The sequence below is a fragment of the Pygocentrus nattereri genome, chromosome 2 (assembly GCF_015220715.1).
Source record: "Pygocentrus nattereri isolate fPygNat1 chromosome 2, fPygNat1.pri, whole genome shotgun sequence".
NCBI lineage: Eukaryota > Metazoa > Chordata > Actinopteri > Characiformes > Serrasalmidae > Pygocentrus > Pygocentrus nattereri.
Genome location: NC_051212.1, coordinates 35958072 through 35976315, shown reverse-complemented (window position 1 = coordinate 35976315; position 18244 = coordinate 35958072). Strand labels below are relative to the sequence as shown.

Sequence of the window (18244 nt, the reverse complement as noted above, 5' to 3'; positions counted from 1 at the left end):
TCTACAGGTGTTTGTCTTTCCTTCTATTTTTTTAGGTGACAAATAACATTGACTATAAAAAGAGTTAAAAGTCTCTTCTCAGGAAACTTTAACAAAAGCTTTGTATTTATTTGCTGAATTTAACATACCAGGAAAAAGTAAAACGTGCTCTAACTTCTGCATGGGCCTCATTTAAATGTTTTCCCTCTAGTGTGTTAATTTCAGCAAATAAACAGTAATTGTGCATTAAAATGTGCAGACGTGTGTTCCTCGTAGAAGATGTTAAACTATTTTCACTTAGAAAATCAACAAAGCATATCAGCATTTGAGAGGGCACCCAAACTTTTGCACACAACTGTATAGTACAAAGTACAAAGACAGCATGTTAAACTGAGTAAGGATGCACAAAGTTCAGTGGGCACAGTGACTGTCCTTTTACATAAGGGCAAATAGGCCGAATCTCAAATAGCTCCCTGCTCCCTACTCCCTACATAGTGTGGTACCTATTTGAAATTCAGCCGTAGTGTCATGTGTTCTCTGTTCACGTTATAGTACAGCCATTTTGTAGTGTGAATATGTAGTGGAGAATATCCAGTGCACTCTTACAATCCCACAACGCACTACTATAGGTAGTGTCCAAAATGTACGTAGCTGGTACACAATGTGCTTCTAAGCGTACAACTTCCCTGATAGTTCAGCTCAGGCCAATAGAGCTCTTAATAACAATAGCTGGTACATTTTAAATGCTTAAAACTGTGATAAGCAAAACAATCATGATCATCATACAACAAAATGTGACAGTAGTCACTGAATGATAAGCAAACCGTTCACTTCACCCCCACAATTCATTTCTCTAAAAGCAGATTGTGAGCTTAACGTCACTTCCAAGACAAAGTCAGAAAGTCATTACTGTCAGGTCAGAAATAACATGTTATGTCTGAGCCGTCACTCAGTGGCTTTATTAGTCAGTTCCAATCAGTAAGGCCTGGCTACTCTTTAATTCTGACTTTTATATTTTAGACTTTTTTTCTGTATTTGTACTAATATAACTTTCAGACTTTCCCCTCTGTTAGAGTTCTTTTCCTAGTTTTCCACTCAGACATCACATATAAGAATTTCTACCTTTAGGCCCCTCTACAAATATCATCTATAAGAAAAAGTAAGATCATCTCACCATGTGATGCCAAAATTGAAGAGGTGAAAGGGAGGGGTGACACTAGTTCTTAATGTCTGGGTTATAAGCAACTAGATAACCCCCGTTAAAAAAAAAAAAAGCTTGTGCATATATTCAAACAACTGCATTTAACAATATTTTTTTTTTACACATCATGTATTTTCAGGGCCTGGGATTTAAGGGTTAAAGTGGAAAGATGGAACTTTAATATGATCAACACTAAGGTTATGATGACAGAAAAATAGACCACTAAAGTCAGAAATGACTTGATGGCACCTAACAATAATAACAATAATAATAATAATAATAATGGTTTATGGTAAAGTGCGCATTTTACATTGGTCAGTTTTGTGGTGGTATCTCCGACACTGCCAGTTTGACTACCAGGTTATTTTAAGATTCAGAAGCAGAGTTAAGCGTGTAGAGCAGGGGTGTCCAACTCTGTCAAACCACTAAAGGGGCCATGTTAAAAAATCTCAACAAGTCTGTGAGCCAGAGAAACAATGTTTTATTTCATTTTCAGTTAATGTGTTCTAACCCAAACTGGCCACTGTTTATTCAAAATATGCAAGAAAATACAGGCACTTGTAGCAGACCTTGAAATATTACAAAAACACATTTAAATGTCCCCAGGAGCTCAGTCTTTTAAACGTACGCGATTGAACTAGACACCTGGCATCATTTCTTTGATGCAAGTTCATTAATACTTGGGCTTAATTTCTGAGCTGCCTTTAGCAGTTTATACTGGTTGAATTTCATCTGAAGTACAGCTAGAGTGTTTGGTGATATGACTGGTGTGGAATTATAGAGTTGTGTAGAACTGAGGTATAATCCCTGTTTTTGGGGGCCGCAGACTTGGACGCACACGTTGCAGAGCATGCAAAATGAAAATACTTTTGCAGGTTGGATAGGACTGCAAGGGGTGTAGAGTTTAGCTAGTTGTTTGGCATTCTCCCTAAGCCACATAACCTGAACCTGTATTTATGGCTTGTTATTCAGTCTGTACCTTGCCACTCTAATGATACCGCACCATTCATTTTCAGTGGAATACTTTACGACTGCAACTACCCACATAACATCCCTCTGTAGATGAGCACAAGGTCCTCAAACTACATATTCAGTGGATTAACCTCTTCAATAGTCAGGCCTGGGAATTTATGATGTCTTTAAACTGCCATTCTTCTGCAAGAATTATGAACATTATTTTATGAGGCACCAGTGTTCTCTTTTTTAAATTGAAGACACTGACCACCAGAGTACCACACTTGTGATTTAATATTTGTAATAAAATTCTCCAACAGAGAAACAAACAAACAAACAAACAAACAAAAATTACTCGTCTGCCAGTATAAGGATGTAATTACAGCCACTGCCTCCCAGCAGGAGGTTTCATAACATTCAGAATACTGAATAACTTCTCACACGAACATGCTGTGGAAAGGACAAGGCCGAGTTAACCAAACGTGTGAGAGTGTTTAGTACTGTTACTCAGCATGCTGCCCGCACACTGTTGCCTCACTTTGGAAATTTGGAAAGGAACCTCCTAGAGAAGCTCAGGAAGCGACACACAGGACATTAGACTGATGGCAGACTGTACAGGATTGCCCCCGCCTCCCCCCAGAAAACAAAAAAACAAAACTGTCACTAGATGCACATATAAAAATATAAACATTTGCCTTTCAAAGGAGCCCAAACAATATTAAGTAGCATACAGTATCCAGGGTTGGTGTCAGAAGATACTGTAAGGTCACTTAGAGATTCTCAGCACTGAAGGACTATCTCTAAAGCGCTCTGCGAAAAGTTCAGTCAATCCAAGGGGAAATCTGGAACTCGTGACAGAGACAGGGACAATTTGAAATGAAGAGAAAACAAACCTTGCTACAAAAAAAAAAAAATGATGCGCAAGTACTGTACAGATTACATTATGTACAAACTCTTGAGGATTTTCCCCCTGGACTGTACACAAAAAGATTATCTTCTTCTGGCAAACTTGTACCAACCATTCATTCGCCTTGAGACAAAATTGTAGCAGTTTGTTTTAATCAAGGTGAAATTATATTAACACTGTCTAAGAAAACTGGTCTAAAGGTTTTCCAAACTATTGCTGTTTTAAGACATTTCAAGATGCTTTTTTAAAAGCAAATTTCATGTACGTGCTAGAATAACATCAGTAAGGTCATGAAGTGAAAAATCTAAATTTTTGGGCCATGCTGAATACAAGACGGACACACAACAGTCAACATCTTACAACTTGGACAGTAAACTAATATGCTAACCTACCCACTGAAGCAATAAGCACTCTAGGACAGTCTTCTTGATTTATCAGAAAGGATGAACAAGTTTTTTCGGAGCCAAACGAAAAGCTAGGGGCAGAAGTAAGCTTTGTAGCTCACTGTGAGCCATAAACACTACCATCCAACTTTAGCTCAAGCTGCTTGCTGCTGCCTTGGTGCTTGTATACTACATGCTTCAGGAAAATAAACAACAGCATCCTGCACAAACCAAGCATGAAGATTCCTCCTCTTCCAAATAAAAGAATGCCACAGTCCAGTGGTGAGCAGGATAGGTTGGTTTTCTGAGGTATGCGCCTCAAATGCACTTACAGACACTTCTGCTACACTGGTTAAGATTAGGGCAGTTAGGGAGCATCATGGTTTGAGACAGCTTCAACACAGGCCATATCCTGTCATTAAGAACGTCAATAACATACCCCACAGAAATCAAAACTAATAAATAAAAAGCTACTATTATTACAGTCACATCCCAAGACGCTTGTGTTTTGAGTGAACTCTTGGCCCCCAACTCCTACAGGCCTGCCTAAAAGACTGAAGAGAACTGGCACTGGCATTGTTTCTGACCAAGCAACAGGATTCCACAAAATAAAGTGACAACTAATTTAATAAATTAATATACATACGTACTTTTCATTTTTTCCAAAGATGTACAGTGACATACTTTTAAATCCATGTTGGTTGACTGGAGAATCTCATTTTTTGTATGCTTATGAACACTTCATAGTTTGAGCCATGATTTTCAGGCTAGATCAGAGAGGCCAGGAGTCAATGAAAGTTCTTGAGTGTTGAAGGACATGAGAAATGATGGACACACGCACCACAGGAAAGCAGAGGGAATAAGGTTGAGGGAAAGGGGGAGGGGGGTTCACTTGCTCTCCCGCACTCACTCACTCTCTTTCACCCGCGTGTTCCCCGTGTTCTTTACTCCTGTACTGAACTGTTGTGTGTGGTTGTGCTGGGTTTACCAGCTTTACGTTCATAGTTCACAAGTCTCTGTCCTACAAGATACCTGCAGGGAGAAGAAACACACAGATATGAATAGATTAACATGCTATAAAAACATTCATGTAAACAATGTCACAGACTTAAGCTCATATATCATGGTACATAATACTAAACCCTGAGGTGGCCGTGGAAAACTCACTTATCGTTCTTGATGTGCTCATAAAGGCGCTTGAACTGTCGGATTTGGAAAGAAAGGATTCCCATCAGAACCACGACCATCAGCAGGAAGGGGTAGATTCTCCTCTGGACCAGGTTCTGCACCTCCATAGTGACTCCTACGGAAACAAATCACAGCAGAATACTACAATGATTTTTCTGTCCTCCCTCTCTACGTGGTAGACTAATGGTAGACTGTGTCAAGTAACTGCTGGGACGTACCTACGATTGGGACAATGCCCACAGCAATAACGTAGGGCACACAGAGAGACAGCAGCAGCACGGCAATGACGGGGGCTGCCAGCTTTCGAATGATGAAATGGAGGTCAATGTTGCGGATTCCATTGGCGTATACCTACAGTGCAATAAGTAATAATTAATTTTGTTTATTTCTTAACAAGGGTTCAGTAGAAATCTAACATGCCCAAAAAACATATGAGTATGAGCCTATATGTGTAATGAGCCTGACTGTCACCTGCTCGATGACTGTTTTCAGCCACCACTGAGGGCCCATCAGGGTAATGGCAGCAATAATTTTGGCATGCAGCACTCCTAATGCCCAGTCCTGAAACACAGCAAAAAGAAATCAGCACCACTAACCCTTTTCCTAGTTATAATGCAAATATTACTGTTTCACACTTCCAATCCTTTTTTTGCCCAAAAAAAAAAAAAAAAAAAAAGCACATCCACCAAAGCACATCCTTTAACACAAGACTCAAGGGCTTCACAATATACAATATTTCCATTTTCTGCCTTGGTTGAATACTGTAACATTTCCCAATCAGAAAACACAGCACATGTAAGACACATTACCTGCCAAGGGTAGAACAGAGGTGTCTGGTCCAGTGGAACTCTGAGAGGAGCCACAATGACCAGCTCAAACAGCAGGCCCAGCAATAGAGGGATCACCCCTGCCAACAGAACTGCCACAATCAGAGTCTTCATGATCTATAAAACCACAGAGAGAGAGAGAGACAGAGAGAGACAGAGAGAGAGAGAGAGAGAGAGATATAACATAGAATCAGCCAGTTTACACAGGTCTTTTGCACACAATAAATCATGCTTTGAAAACATTAAATATGGGTATATAAAGAACAGATAATATAAAGAACATATACTCCCATGTAAAATACAGTCCCTTTCAACAACTACAACGCAGTGCACACATTGCTCAACAGCAAAACAAGTATGAAGAGTAGTACCATGAGCGTCCACTCCTGGACTTTGAGCAGGATGACCCTCCGGCCCTGGGGCATCCAGGCCAGCAGCACAGTTATAGCCCTGATGGACAGCCAGCACACATACAGGCCACATGCTGCGGTGTACAGCTCGTGTATCTTTGCGCTACCTGTCCAGAACGACATGAGCCAACGGCCAACAAACACTGCCAAAAAGAGGAGAGCAGGCAAACCACTGGTCACAGCCAAGTAAAGTTACCTTGCAGCCCAGTTATTTACCTGATGTACCTAAAATACCACGTCTCAAAAGCTGACTGATTACAACGGACAACCAGTAAGCTGTGGTATGATACCACAGAGGGCTTGGTTTTAAACGGGCTAGGAAATGTGTATGTGTTAAAAGATCTGCTTACCTGGCAAAGTAAGACACACCAAACTGGCCAAGAGCAGTGTCACACACATAAAAAGTATCAGCAACACGATCTACAACATAACACATCAAGAAACATCATAAAACAAATTAACTACATTATAACTTTAGATATGCTAAGTCCTGTATGTGTAATGTTTGACCAGTACCCGGAGAGGGAACTTCATAGGGCGGTGATAGGGCTGGAAGCCCACAGGTCCTCCCTGCTGCAAGATGGCCTGGTGAGCAGCATGCAGGCCCTCGCCCACCACTGGGATGGCGTTGGCGTTGTTACGGGGCTGCTGGTTGTTGTTGGCCGCCTGATTGGCATTGTTCTCATTCTCCTCTTGGTCTCCGAGCAGGTATGAGTGCAGGTCTCTGAGGACGAGAGGACCCGAAGGGGGCAAACACCACATTTATCAAGAGCATGGATAGAGGTAGCTTATTTTTTGCAACTAAAATAAAAGAAAAAACTTGGACGACACAATTATATCACTGCAAAAAAAACTTCAACCATGGGAAGTATACGTAGGTGACTTAAAAGGACAAACCATGCATAGCCTTCCAAAGACTCAAAAAAATTAAATGACAAAGCCTTTAAAAAGAAATGAAAAGGCTATGTGTCAAAAATACATATAAATGCGTGTGTATCAGGCTTTATTACATTAACACCTAGATCACTGCTGATTCATTTTTGTATTAACTTGTAATATGTGCTTTTCTTTAAATCACATTTAATATCATGACCTTTCTAATGTGGTCTTCATAATGTGGTCTTTGTGGTACTTACAGTAAGTAGCCAGCTGTAACTGTCCAGGCTCTCACCAGGCCTTTCAGCCACTGGCGTGTGTGTCCCTGCTCTAGCAGAGCTGGTAAGACCACCTGCAGCAATAGCAGCTCCAGGGACAGCTCACTCACAGGAGCATCACTGAGACACACAGACATGGGCACACAAACAATACAGTGAGTGATGCAGAGCTCTCTCTCTCTCTCTCTCTCTCTCTCTCTCTCATGTAATTAAGAATGTTCCATAGCCTACTTATAGTGATATCCCACAGGGAATAACAACATTATATGTAAGATGTCACCCATATGATGAAACAGGCTACGGTCATATTTGTATTTACAACCATCCCTCATTACTAACTACTGAAAATTTCAGTCCAGCCCTAACACAACCTTAATATCCAATCAATAAAGTGACAGTTAAAACGCCATGTCAGGATTAGGGACTTGGTGTATAAGGCAATAGAGCCAAGTCAGTCAGAATAATTGTTGCCCCTCTGAGGTTTGAAACAGTTGCAGGTGATGTAACTCTTACAGGGAATCACAGCTACAAGCTCATTAATTTACCTGTAGAGCATCACATTGTAGGGAAGGAAGGATGGCAAGATGTGTTTGATTATCCGAATGGGTAGCCAAAGCATCAACAGAACAATAGAACCAAACACAACCTGAAGGAAAATAAAGTTTAGACACTTGAGAAAATGATTTTGCAAATGGTATTTTCTGGCAGTAAACAATTATATGCTCAATGTTTTTTGAATAAATACAAATAATATTAATACAATAAGTAGTGACTTTATGTATGTCATTGTAGCCATTTACAACCAGCTCCTTGTAGAATCCTAGTATTTGAAGTTTTCATTCAATACCTGGCTTTACTAATCAAGTAAGTTAAATAAGATGTGCTGGTGGTGGATTTGAACAAATCTGCCATGTGAAGGCACCAAGGAAAAGTCTGGGACCAAACCTGAGTTCTAACCAGCTCAGATCTCAACTATGTTTTTAAAAACAATAACATTTTTACTGTAAACATTTTTTTTTACATTACTCTCTCATTACATTGTGGTTTCCCAAGTATAAACAAACTGATAAATGGTTTCAAACAGTTTGCTCTATATCTATTACAGTGCACGTTATCAAAACTTATGTTATTACACGTTATCAAAATACAACAGCTAAAAAAATAAAAAATAAAAAAAAAAGTAAAAAAAAAAAAGTTGAGTTGTACGCACCACTGACAGTATAAATCTTCTGAGATGTCTGTATATTGGGAGGTGGATCATTTCTTGGACCGGGTTAAAATCCGGATCGTTAAGGTTTCTGAGAAACCATAAGACTCCAGGCCTGAGGACCTGTTTCCAGAAAACAAATAAGAATTTAATATGCTTTCAGTATTTAAACTTTATAAGCAAATGTCTGAATTATTTGCTCCCATATTTTCAAGTCACATTATGAAGACGAAGCTACCTCTCGGAGTAGGAGAATAAAGGAAGCGAAGTAGAAGACATAGACCATGCCAACAAGCCAGTGTAGAAACATAGTTGTGCCTGGAGCTGATTCAAAACTTAGCTCTCTGTCCTTTAAGGATGCATCGAACATTTCCTATAAAAACAGACAAAGAACTTTGAACACTTACACACTGTGTAAAAGTTAATATGAAAGATAAGTTGCAGGTTTACATAAAGTCCACATGAAGGTTGATTCAATTCATTACAAACCAGAGAGCAGATATCCAGCCACCAGCCACAGATGAGAGGGAATACACCAATCTCTACAACCACCAACAATGACACCTAAAGGAAACAGAAAAGACTAAATCAGTAAGTCTGATGCAAATTCACTTTTCATAAAGGTACCCAAATGTTTCAAGCCCCAAAATATTCAAGCTTCTGTCGACATTAATAGGCGATCAAATATCCATCCATCCATTTTCTAAGCCGCTTCTCCGTCAGGGTCGCCGGGGGGTGGGGGGGGGGGAGGCAGGATACACCCTGGACAGGTCGCCAGTCCATCGCAGGGCAGACACAGACCGTCACTCACACACTCACACCTAGGGGCAATTTAGCATGTCCAATTGACCTGGCTGCATGTCTATGGACTGTGGGAGGAAACCCGGAGAACCCGGAGGAAACCCACGCAGACACGGGGAGAACATGCAAACTCCACACAGAGAGGACCCCGGTCACCCGGCCAGGGAATCGAACCCAGGCCCTCCTTGCTGTGAGGCGACAGCGCTACCCACCACGCCACCGTGCCGCATGTGATCAAATATATAGTGCAAAAATCAATTATTATAAATACAATCATAAATTATAAGTACTTACCTTAACCACAATATAGCAGACTCCTAATAATCGTCTTGATCTTTGGAATCTTACCAATGCTGCTAATCCCTGAAATTTTCACTAAGGAAAACTCCTCAATTCTCAGTGTAGTGCAAAAGAAGAACATGATCAAACACCTGTACTCATAAAATAAAACCAGACCAGCTTATATAATCAATTATTTGAATCACAAAATAACAATTGCCTTTATAGAGTCATTCAAACTTAAACCGGTGTGGATCTTGTTTTCTCCAGTACTAGACCTCACAGTAGCTTTAGCCTTTAAGGATACATGGCACACGATGAGAGTGACAGCCAACAGGACATAACCAACGATGGTGGTGATGAGGCCCTCAAAATGAGAGGCACGAACCTGAGGACAAGTTTAAAAACTTCATCATAGTGTGCAGTAGCCCTTTTACAGCAACAGTGCTCAAACACTAAAATGTTAATGAGGGTGTAACTAGCACTCACATAATCTTCAAAGCCGCTGCCGACCACTGAGAAGTGCCCAATATGATATGGGCAAAAAGCTACAAATACAGAAAGGGTCTGTTAAACACACACCTGAAATCTAGTTAGTGAAACTGGGGCAGTGTGTTCATATAGAATTCTAAGAGACACATACCAAACACCAGGATGAAGAGTGTATTGAGAGAGACCACCCAGAAAACATGTTCCTGCAACACAAAAAGCCACAAGAAGACTTGCTTCAGCAGCTGGGCTTGTAAACTCTTTTCAGCAAACCAGCAAGTTAAAAATGTCAAAATACGTTTCGATCATAATTTAGGTAATTACGGACCAGGAAAACCAGAGAGCCATCTAGACCAAGCATCTGTAAGGAAAAAAAACAAATTGCACTAAATATTTCTCCAGCATCTGTTTGTGTTTGTGCATGACTAATAAAGAATATTGAAGAGCAAAGACTCACTCTTTCCCATGTAAGCTCCTCAGCTGCACGGTCCCATTCCAGCGCATTCCAGTTCATATCATCTGCACAAAACACATCATCAGCCCATTAGATATTATTCTCTACTCACATGTTTTATATAGTCCTGGGCAATGACACTTCTTAAATTATGATCCTGGACTCATTAATCCAATGTTAGAAGCAAAGGAAGCAAAGGCTTGAATTTGAACAGTTGCTACTTCAGTATACTAGGTGGCTATCTGCATCTTTTTCTCATTAGATGGGGAGAGAGCTGTTCACTAGCAACAAGACAAACCAGTGTAACCATCAAGAGAGTTAGCTAGCCAGCTATTCTCAACGTTCAAATTGTGGAGAGTGAAAAAAAGGCTACGAGTTTAGGAAAATGTCTCGCAAGAAGAGGAACTGGTTCGGTTTTCTTTGTTTTAAAAAGCAAAGACCTAATCAAAGTTCAAAGTACGAATCAGACTTAAAGTTAAATAAAAGACAAAACTGACCATATTTTGTCAATATCAAATATGGAAAAACAGCTAGATATGTTTTCATATCACCCAGTCCTATTACCATAACTTTATGCTTAAGTAGCTATACCTTGTGCGCCATTGTTGGCATCGGCTGCATCCTCACCCCCGGCTTCTTCCTCATCTTCATTGTCCAGTTCGAGGTCTTCAGCCGGGTCAGGAGGAACATCAGGGACCTCTGCTGCCACGGCGTTCTCTGCTGGGGGCTCAGCTGGGGCTGGGACAGGAAGGTTTTCTGCTCCTCCGTTTCCTGCACCTGCAGCCTAACCCAAAGCACAGACAATATTATTGATACCAGACTTTTTTTCTTTTTCTTTTTTTTTAATTAAACTACTTTGCAGCATGCTTCAGTATGTGTATATACACAGAGACATTGAGAGCTGTTTTGAATGTCTCCAGAGACCTAGACTAGCAAGCTGACTCTGAGCACACCAGGCTGTTGTGCTGTACTCAGATCAGAATGATAATTACCGCAGAAAGAGACGAAGAGAGGGAACAAAGTAAACAAAGAGGGTCATGGTGTGCGCTGCATAATAGGTCTCAAGAATATCAAATGTCAAAAAGTTTCGCCAACAATAATGCCGGTCAGGAGCCTCTTGGAGACGTGCACATGTACGAATTCTGGAATATGTCTGCATGTTTCAATCATCTATAACTGTGTGTTCCTTTCAAAAGTGCCCAGCAGTGGAGTGTGCGTGCGTGTGTGTGTGTCCTTTTTACCTCATTTGCCTGTCCCGCTGCATTAGCAGGCTGTTGCTGGTTCTGCTCCAGCCACAGTGGTGCTCCACCGTGGACGATCTGCTCTCGTAACCACACTAGGCTGATGAAGGCGCAGAGTGTGCAGGTCACCACAAAACAGCCCTGCAGACAGTCTGCCAGCAGGTTCTCCCTGTTCACACAAACTTATGTCAATCACATCAAAATCCTTCAGTTTTAAAACTGACAGATATGCAGTTATAAAAAACATCTGTCAGATATTATAAAATTTGACAAATATACATATATAAACAAAAGAGGAAATCTGTGTCCAAGCAACAAATCTAAGGGTTTTCCTGTTTGTTGTTACTTACGTGGAGAGCATATCTAATGGCAGCGTCAGGAGGGAGCTTACAGAACCAGTAAACAGACACTTGTAGATGCGACCTGTGCAGAAGAACAAGGAAATAGAGGAACAGCAAGTCAGATCAATTATATAATACAGGAAATATATCAATGCATGCTACAAATATAGGAGTATGCAGTTCTCTAGAAATAGGAACACAGATGTCTGGAGGAACTCCAACTTACATGCTGTTAAAGGTACGACTCCTAGCCAAGCAAAGGCAACCAGCGTGTAGTGAAACCAGTATCGTATGGCTGTGCCTATACTGGTCACTAGGCCTGCAAAAATGTCCTGTACGGGGAGCCGCGAAGGCATGTCTGGAGAATAGACTGACAGCAAGAGAGAGAAAGACACTTATGTAGTATAGTAATGAAGATGCTATTAGAGCCATGGCTGAATCATATACATACATGTTCAATTCTAAAAAAGATGGGACAGTAGGGAAAATGTAAATAAAAACAGACAATGATTTGCTGAGGACGCTTACTCTAAATTTGATGTACATTTGCGTTCTGCATCCGTCCAGCTCAGATGAGTTTTAGCTCAAAGAAGTTGGCACCATTTCTAAATATTGAGAAGTTTTCCGCTTTGTGTAGTAGAGACTTAACTTGTATTTGTAGATGCAGCGACACACTGCGTTTACAGGAAAGGGTTTTCTGACGTATTCTGAGCCCCTAGCATTATATTCATTACAGAAGCATTGTAGTTTTAGCAGTGCTGTCTAAGAAATCGAAAGTCAGACAGTCAATACTGGTTTTCAGCCTTGTCCTTTATGCAGAGATTTCTTCGGATTCCCTGAATGTTATGGACAGCAGAAGGTCAGATCCCTAAATTCCTTGCCACCATGCGTTGAGAATTGTTGTTCTTAAACTACTGTTTTATTTGCTCACACAGTTTTGTACAAAATGGCGACAGAGCCTTTGGTGAATGCTCTTTTTATACCCATGTTCCCCTGCATCACCTGTAAGCTAATCACCTGCTTACGTGTGGAATGCTCCAAAACGGGTGTTTATGATCATTCCACAAATTTTCCAGTCTTACACTGTCCCTATCCCAACTTTTCTGGAAAGTGATGTAAGTGTCAAATTTGGATTTAGCATTTACAAAAACCAATAAAGTTGATAAGCTAAAATTAGGTATCTCTTCTTTGTGCTGTTTTCAATTGAACACCTGTAAAAAAGACAATTTACAAATCATTTCTGTTTTTATTTAATTTATACCTACTAAAGAAGCTAAAGAAGCCATTAGTTCATTAATAAATGCAGATGTGAAGGATTCCATCATGGGAAAAAAAAATTAAACTGAGGAGTCTATGCTGTGCATGTAAAATGCCCGAATCTATATCACTCTACTCTGTGGGGAGGGTAGATCTGCATCAATGTGAGCCCAGTCATGTGCTAAGTTCATGACTGTGCAGAAGTTGTATCCTGTCCACAATGGAGGCCTAACACATAAATGATCAAGCATGACAGACATAAAAAGGCATTTTACACTATGTTTTATGTCAGAGTGTCCCACAGGCCACAGCAGAGGGGTCATTAGCCAAAAAGAGTCACATGATCTCAAGTGTCATTAAATCGCGTTCAGTCTCTGAACAGACCAACGAAAACAACTACTAGTAGTGTGGTTTTAAGTCACGTGGCTCTGCAGAACTCTGTAGCCTACTCACTGAGGCACTACACGGTGCTGAAAGGCTAACATAATGCTCCTGTAACTGTACCGAGTGCTGTCAAAAGGCTTCCCCCTGTGAAGAGCGATTTACTTACTTGGCGTGAAAGCAAATCTGTGCTTGCATAATTCGCAGTATTCTTTTCTGCTGTGTTTCAGCCACTGCACCAAACTGTGAAAACACAGGAAAGAGGAGGAAGAATGGAGAGTGAGACTAAGTGAACATATGGGACGAAGCACAGAAACTTCCTTCCTCCTTTCCACATGTAAACCTGCATTCCTGGGTTGTTCGTTATTACTGCAGGCAAGGCCAGCAGGCACAGAAGGAACGTTTTATAGATTGCTTCAATTGAGGCATGAGAAAAAAAAAAGCCATAAATTGAACAAATGGGTATAGTAAATCACTTCTGTAGAGCAGGCCAAAAGCAGAAAAAACACAAGCACAAGCACAAAGCCCGCTCAACAAAAGTTTCTCTTCAATAGAAAGGTTAAATGATGCCACTAAATGCTTCTGTAGGCCTGTGGGATTCTAGAACACAAAATTAGGTGGGATGGCAGGGTAAAGCTGGCCCAACAATAGCTGGTCATTCTCACAGTAAATGAAGCTAAATAAGACAAGAAGCTGGCGCTCTATTCTTTGTCATAAAAGTTATGTGAAACCAGCTCAGGGAGTTTCTTCAGGGCATTCAAAATTGAAGAGCAGTGGAAGAGCAGTAAAACACCTCATGCTGATTGATTTGCACACCGACTGCCAGTTTCCAAATCTCTGTGAGTGAGTGCTGAGTATGAGCAGTCTAGCTCCTCAAAGCTTGTAACACCCTTGCTGACCTTACAACCTGTTCGCCATTACACGACCCATTTCTGCCAATACTGAATCCGACTCACTTTCAGAGGCCTACAAAAATCACTCCCAACCTTCAATTAGTTTCATTGTACGTACCAACTGTTAATAACAGGGAGATGGAATGACTGATATTCAGACTATTAAGTGTTTTATTAATAGGTATTAGTATACTGTTTCCTCCTAAGAGTGAACAAGATCAACATGGGGAAAACGTACAGCACAAGTAAGTGCGTATTTTCTGTATCTCAGCACTTAAACTGGAAAAAATATTTGGACAGATGAATGTACATGGGTTAAAATGATCAAAGATGTAAGTTACAGTGTAACTACATCAAGTCTACAACTCACTGTTATCATTCCCATGATTTGCCTTTTAAATGCTGTTGACTTCAACACATAAAATGGATGCTTCGTTTGATATAGGTGAGAATTTGGATAAGCTTCACCCACTTTTTTGTTTTGTTTTTAATGAATACCATTGGTGCATTTTCAGCAAAAGTCTTGCTACACGCTAAAGCTCCAACAAATTAATCCAGAAGCATCTTTCTATTAAATAAGCTCACAACATATATCTACCCTCATTTAGTCTTTACAACGTGGTCATCTTTAGTTACAGTACCAGTGGTTACTCATCCCTTAGACGTAGTAAGACTACCTCTGCCATATTCCACAGGTCAGGATGTATTTGTTGAATTATCTGATTCATTCAGTTTTAGTCATTCATCATGTCGGTAGATGTTTATTTCAGTTGTTCATAAAAAGGTGCTGATTCAAACTTGTTTTTCAAACACTGATTTTAAACTTGTAATCAGGGCTTTCTGTTTTAGATAAGAAGTTTTTGTTGTGTAGTGCAGCTTTGTTTTATGGTGTACCATTGTAGAGCAGCATTACTACCCTGTTAGAATATATGATTGTTTTTACAGTCTGGCAGCTGTTGCTGATTATAAAGGATGCCACTGTCTTTTCCCCTCCTTTTGTACCCCAATATACACTCACCTGCCACTTTATTAGGTACCTGTTCAATTGCTTGTTAACACAAATAGCTAATCAGCCAATCACATGGCTGCAACTCAATGCATTTAGGCATGTAGAGGTGGTCAAGACAACTTGCTGAAGTGCAAACCGAGCTCAGAATGGGGGAAGAAAGGTGATTTAAGTGACTTTAAACGTGGCATGGTTGTTGGTGCCAGACGGGCTGGTCTGAGTATTTCAGAAACTGCTGATCTGCTGGGATTTTCGTGCACAACCATCTCTAGCTTTTACAGAGAATGGTCCGAAAAAGAGAAAATATCCAGTGAGCGGCAGTTGTGTGGACGAAAATGCCTTGTTGATGTGAGAGGTCAGAGGAGAATGGACAGACTGGTTCGAGACGATAGAAAGGCAACAGTAACTCAAATAACCAACTAACATCTCTGAGGAACGTTTCCAACACCTGGTTGAAAGTATGCCACGAATAATTAAGGCAGTTCTGAAGGCAAAAGGGGGTCCAACCTTTTACTAGAAAGGTGTACCTAATAAAGTGGCTGGTGATTGTATATCAAACAATTGATTTTGCTAAGCTTTAATCTCAATTATTTTTTCCATAGACAATACTCAAGTCTCCATGGAGGATTTTGCACGTTGTCTTCAAACCAAATGCTTTGTCCGAGAGGAATATAGGCAATCACTGTTGACGTTAAAATGACTAATTTACTTTAATTTCTGGTCTAATTGTGGCAATATTCACAATCAATTCAGGGGACTGAACACACATATTGGCAAGAAACTGGATGTTCCTTTCTCATCTTTACAGTTTAATCTTTAGCTCAAACTGCTTGAGAAACAAATAAAACAACAAAAGTAATACCTTCCACTTCACTGCACCAATGCCTTCTCTATAAGATCCCATTTAACAGTCTACAGTTCAGACTACAATGTAAACTCTCTTAGGATTTTAATACAGATGAAGTACAAAACACTATGTGCTGGTTTCTCAGGCCCATTTTGAACCTAAACTGGACTAAAAAGAATTTACAATAGTGATTCCCCAATGGGCACTGCAAATTAGTCTAGGACTAGGCTTATTCCATGTCTGACAGACCAGCCCTAAGACCTGGTTGTCAAATGTTATACCAAAGGGCAGAGCATTGCAAATGAAGAACGCTTCTTCTGAACAAAAAAAGAGACAACCTGTGTCCTGAAAAAAGGCAATTACATGCCAGCTTTGCTGACATAACACCACTGGGACACAGGATGCGGACCACTTAACCCTTTAAACAGAGCCGCAAAAATAATGGCACTTACCATTCCTGGTGGATGAATTTAATACTTCCAGTGCAGACACAGGGGTGGTAGAGCGGTTTGTCTAGAGTTCCCTCAGACCGACACACTCTACATATATCAGCTGCAGAAAATGAAAGGAGTTCAGTAACAATATATACAGCATAATAATAATCATAATAACTAGCTAGTGGCATGGCTGACACACTTCTGTTCTACTTTATTGAAAACAAATCTGATACTGAATACTGAACAGATTAAACATTGATGGAACACAACAGCTGACCAGCCATACGTCTGTTCATCAAAGTGCATATGGGTACAATAGGCCTTTTTACATTGTGTTGTTTTTTTTTAAATTATTATTATTTTCGAGTCGCAGGTGAAGACAAGGAATTAAGTAGTTAACACCTTGTCATACGTATGTTTTGCAATAAATTAAACTTAACTTACATACCAGGCTAACAAAATCCTGTCAATGTAGTTACTGGGTATTTCTCTGCTGTCACTGGGGATTTAGGATATTAGGTGGATGTGGCAGAACTCGCAATATAGCAGTTCAGGTAATAAAATGAATTTGCAAGAGGAAAAAGCCTGACGGCGAACCTACCTGCTGAGAAACCTCCAGAAAACTGGAGTTTCTCCCAACTGTCGCTGACAAGGCTAACGGCTAAGCTAAGGCGCACCTTGGTGATTAACGTTAGCTACTTGGCGAAACTTGGAGGCTCCGAGCATAAACAAATATTAAAACACTTTTTTGGGGAAAATACTGTTTAGGAGTAAAGAAGCCTAAGAATATGACTAACGTGGCTAACGCTAAAGAGCTAACGTTAGCCGTGTTATCACTGCAACTTACAAGCTATGGTAGCTAGCTAGCTGCCTAGCTAAGCTAACTAATAGCATCCAGGCCGACACAGACACGGCTGGTCCGTCTGGTCCAGTTCTATCAAAATGCGAGCGAATAACATGCGTTTAAGAGATCAGCGGCGCGCACAGGTGTAATTTCATCCGCGGAGTTAAGCCTTTTATGCGCCGTTTCGGAGCTTACCTTCCTCTCCCGTGTCCATCTTGTAGTTAGCCGTGACGCACTGTCCTCTCTACAGTCCGCTCATAACACCGTCCAGTCCAGCGGCTCGGAGGGATTCGACAGATTAAAAGGGACCACCAGCTGGGTAACGCTTAAAGAAAGAAAACATCTCGAAAGAGCTGCGGCCACTGACTCCGCATTACCCCTTGTGTGGGTTTGTTTTGTGTTAGCTACCCCCACCTTGGACGCCCACTGAATTTGCGCTCACTAAGATGTCAGTGTACTACAGCTCCCATCAGCTCAGCACGCTTTACGGCACGGCATGACACACGGGCAGGAGCTACGACAGTCCGTCCAATCCTCTCCAGTCCACCGAGTCCAGCCGGAGAGTCCAGCCGGAGAGTCCAGTCCGGCTCCGGTCCAACGTAAACACAGGTGAATCCCAAAATGGCTCCTCAGAGCCACTAGTATATGATCTATGTAGGCCTATTTAGGCAAAGAGGCCATCATGTCATGGTTATGTTGTGAACTATTCCAGTTAACCCTGTGTTGGTGCCCTCTTCGAACCCATAAACCATCATTTCAAAGCA

The 18244-nt window shown here is 40.8% G+C and overlaps 1 protein-coding gene across 1 annotated transcript; it reads right to left on the bottom strand.

Moving 5' to 3' along the window:
* Positions 1 to 2410: 2410 nt before the first annotated feature.
* march6 (membrane-associated ring finger (C3HC4) 6) lies at positions 2411 to 18093 on the bottom strand. The gene is made up of 26 exons (XM_017719639.2): positions 17676 to 18093; positions 16652 to 16751; positions 13623 to 13696; positions 12042 to 12185; positions 11825 to 11897; positions 11475 to 11643; positions 10825 to 11017; positions 10237 to 10298; positions 10108 to 10140; positions 9934 to 9985; positions 9780 to 9838; positions 9598 to 9678; positions 9306 to 9374; positions 8700 to 8774; positions 8449 to 8583; positions 8214 to 8333; positions 7549 to 7649; positions 6986 to 7123; positions 6366 to 6573; positions 6200 to 6269; positions 5811 to 5992; positions 5422 to 5556; positions 5084 to 5173; positions 4831 to 4963; positions 4592 to 4727; positions 2411 to 4456 (listed from the first exon to the last, which is right to left on the bottom strand). The coding sequence occupies exons 1-26, from the start codon at positions 17692 to 17694 to the stop codon at positions 4369 to 4371; spliced, it is 2739 nt and encodes a 912-aa protein (XP_017575128.1). The 5' UTR covers positions 17695 to 18093; the 3' UTR covers positions 2411 to 4368.
* Between the last annotated feature and the right edge of the window lie 151 nt (positions 18094 to 18244).

What these genes read in the sequence shown, in the direction of transcription:
- march6 (XM_017719639.2), bottom strand. An exon ending in TCTGCTATATTGTGGTTAAG is followed by an intron (nt 8,775 to 9,305) that starts GTAAGTACTTAT and finishes TGTTTCCTTTAG; the next exon opens with GTGTCATTGTTGGTGGTTGT. An exon ending in GTTACAGCTGGCTACTTACT is followed by an intron (nt 6,574 to 6,985) that starts GTAAGTACCACA and finishes TCTCGTCCTCAG; the next exon opens with AGACCTGCACTCATACCTGC.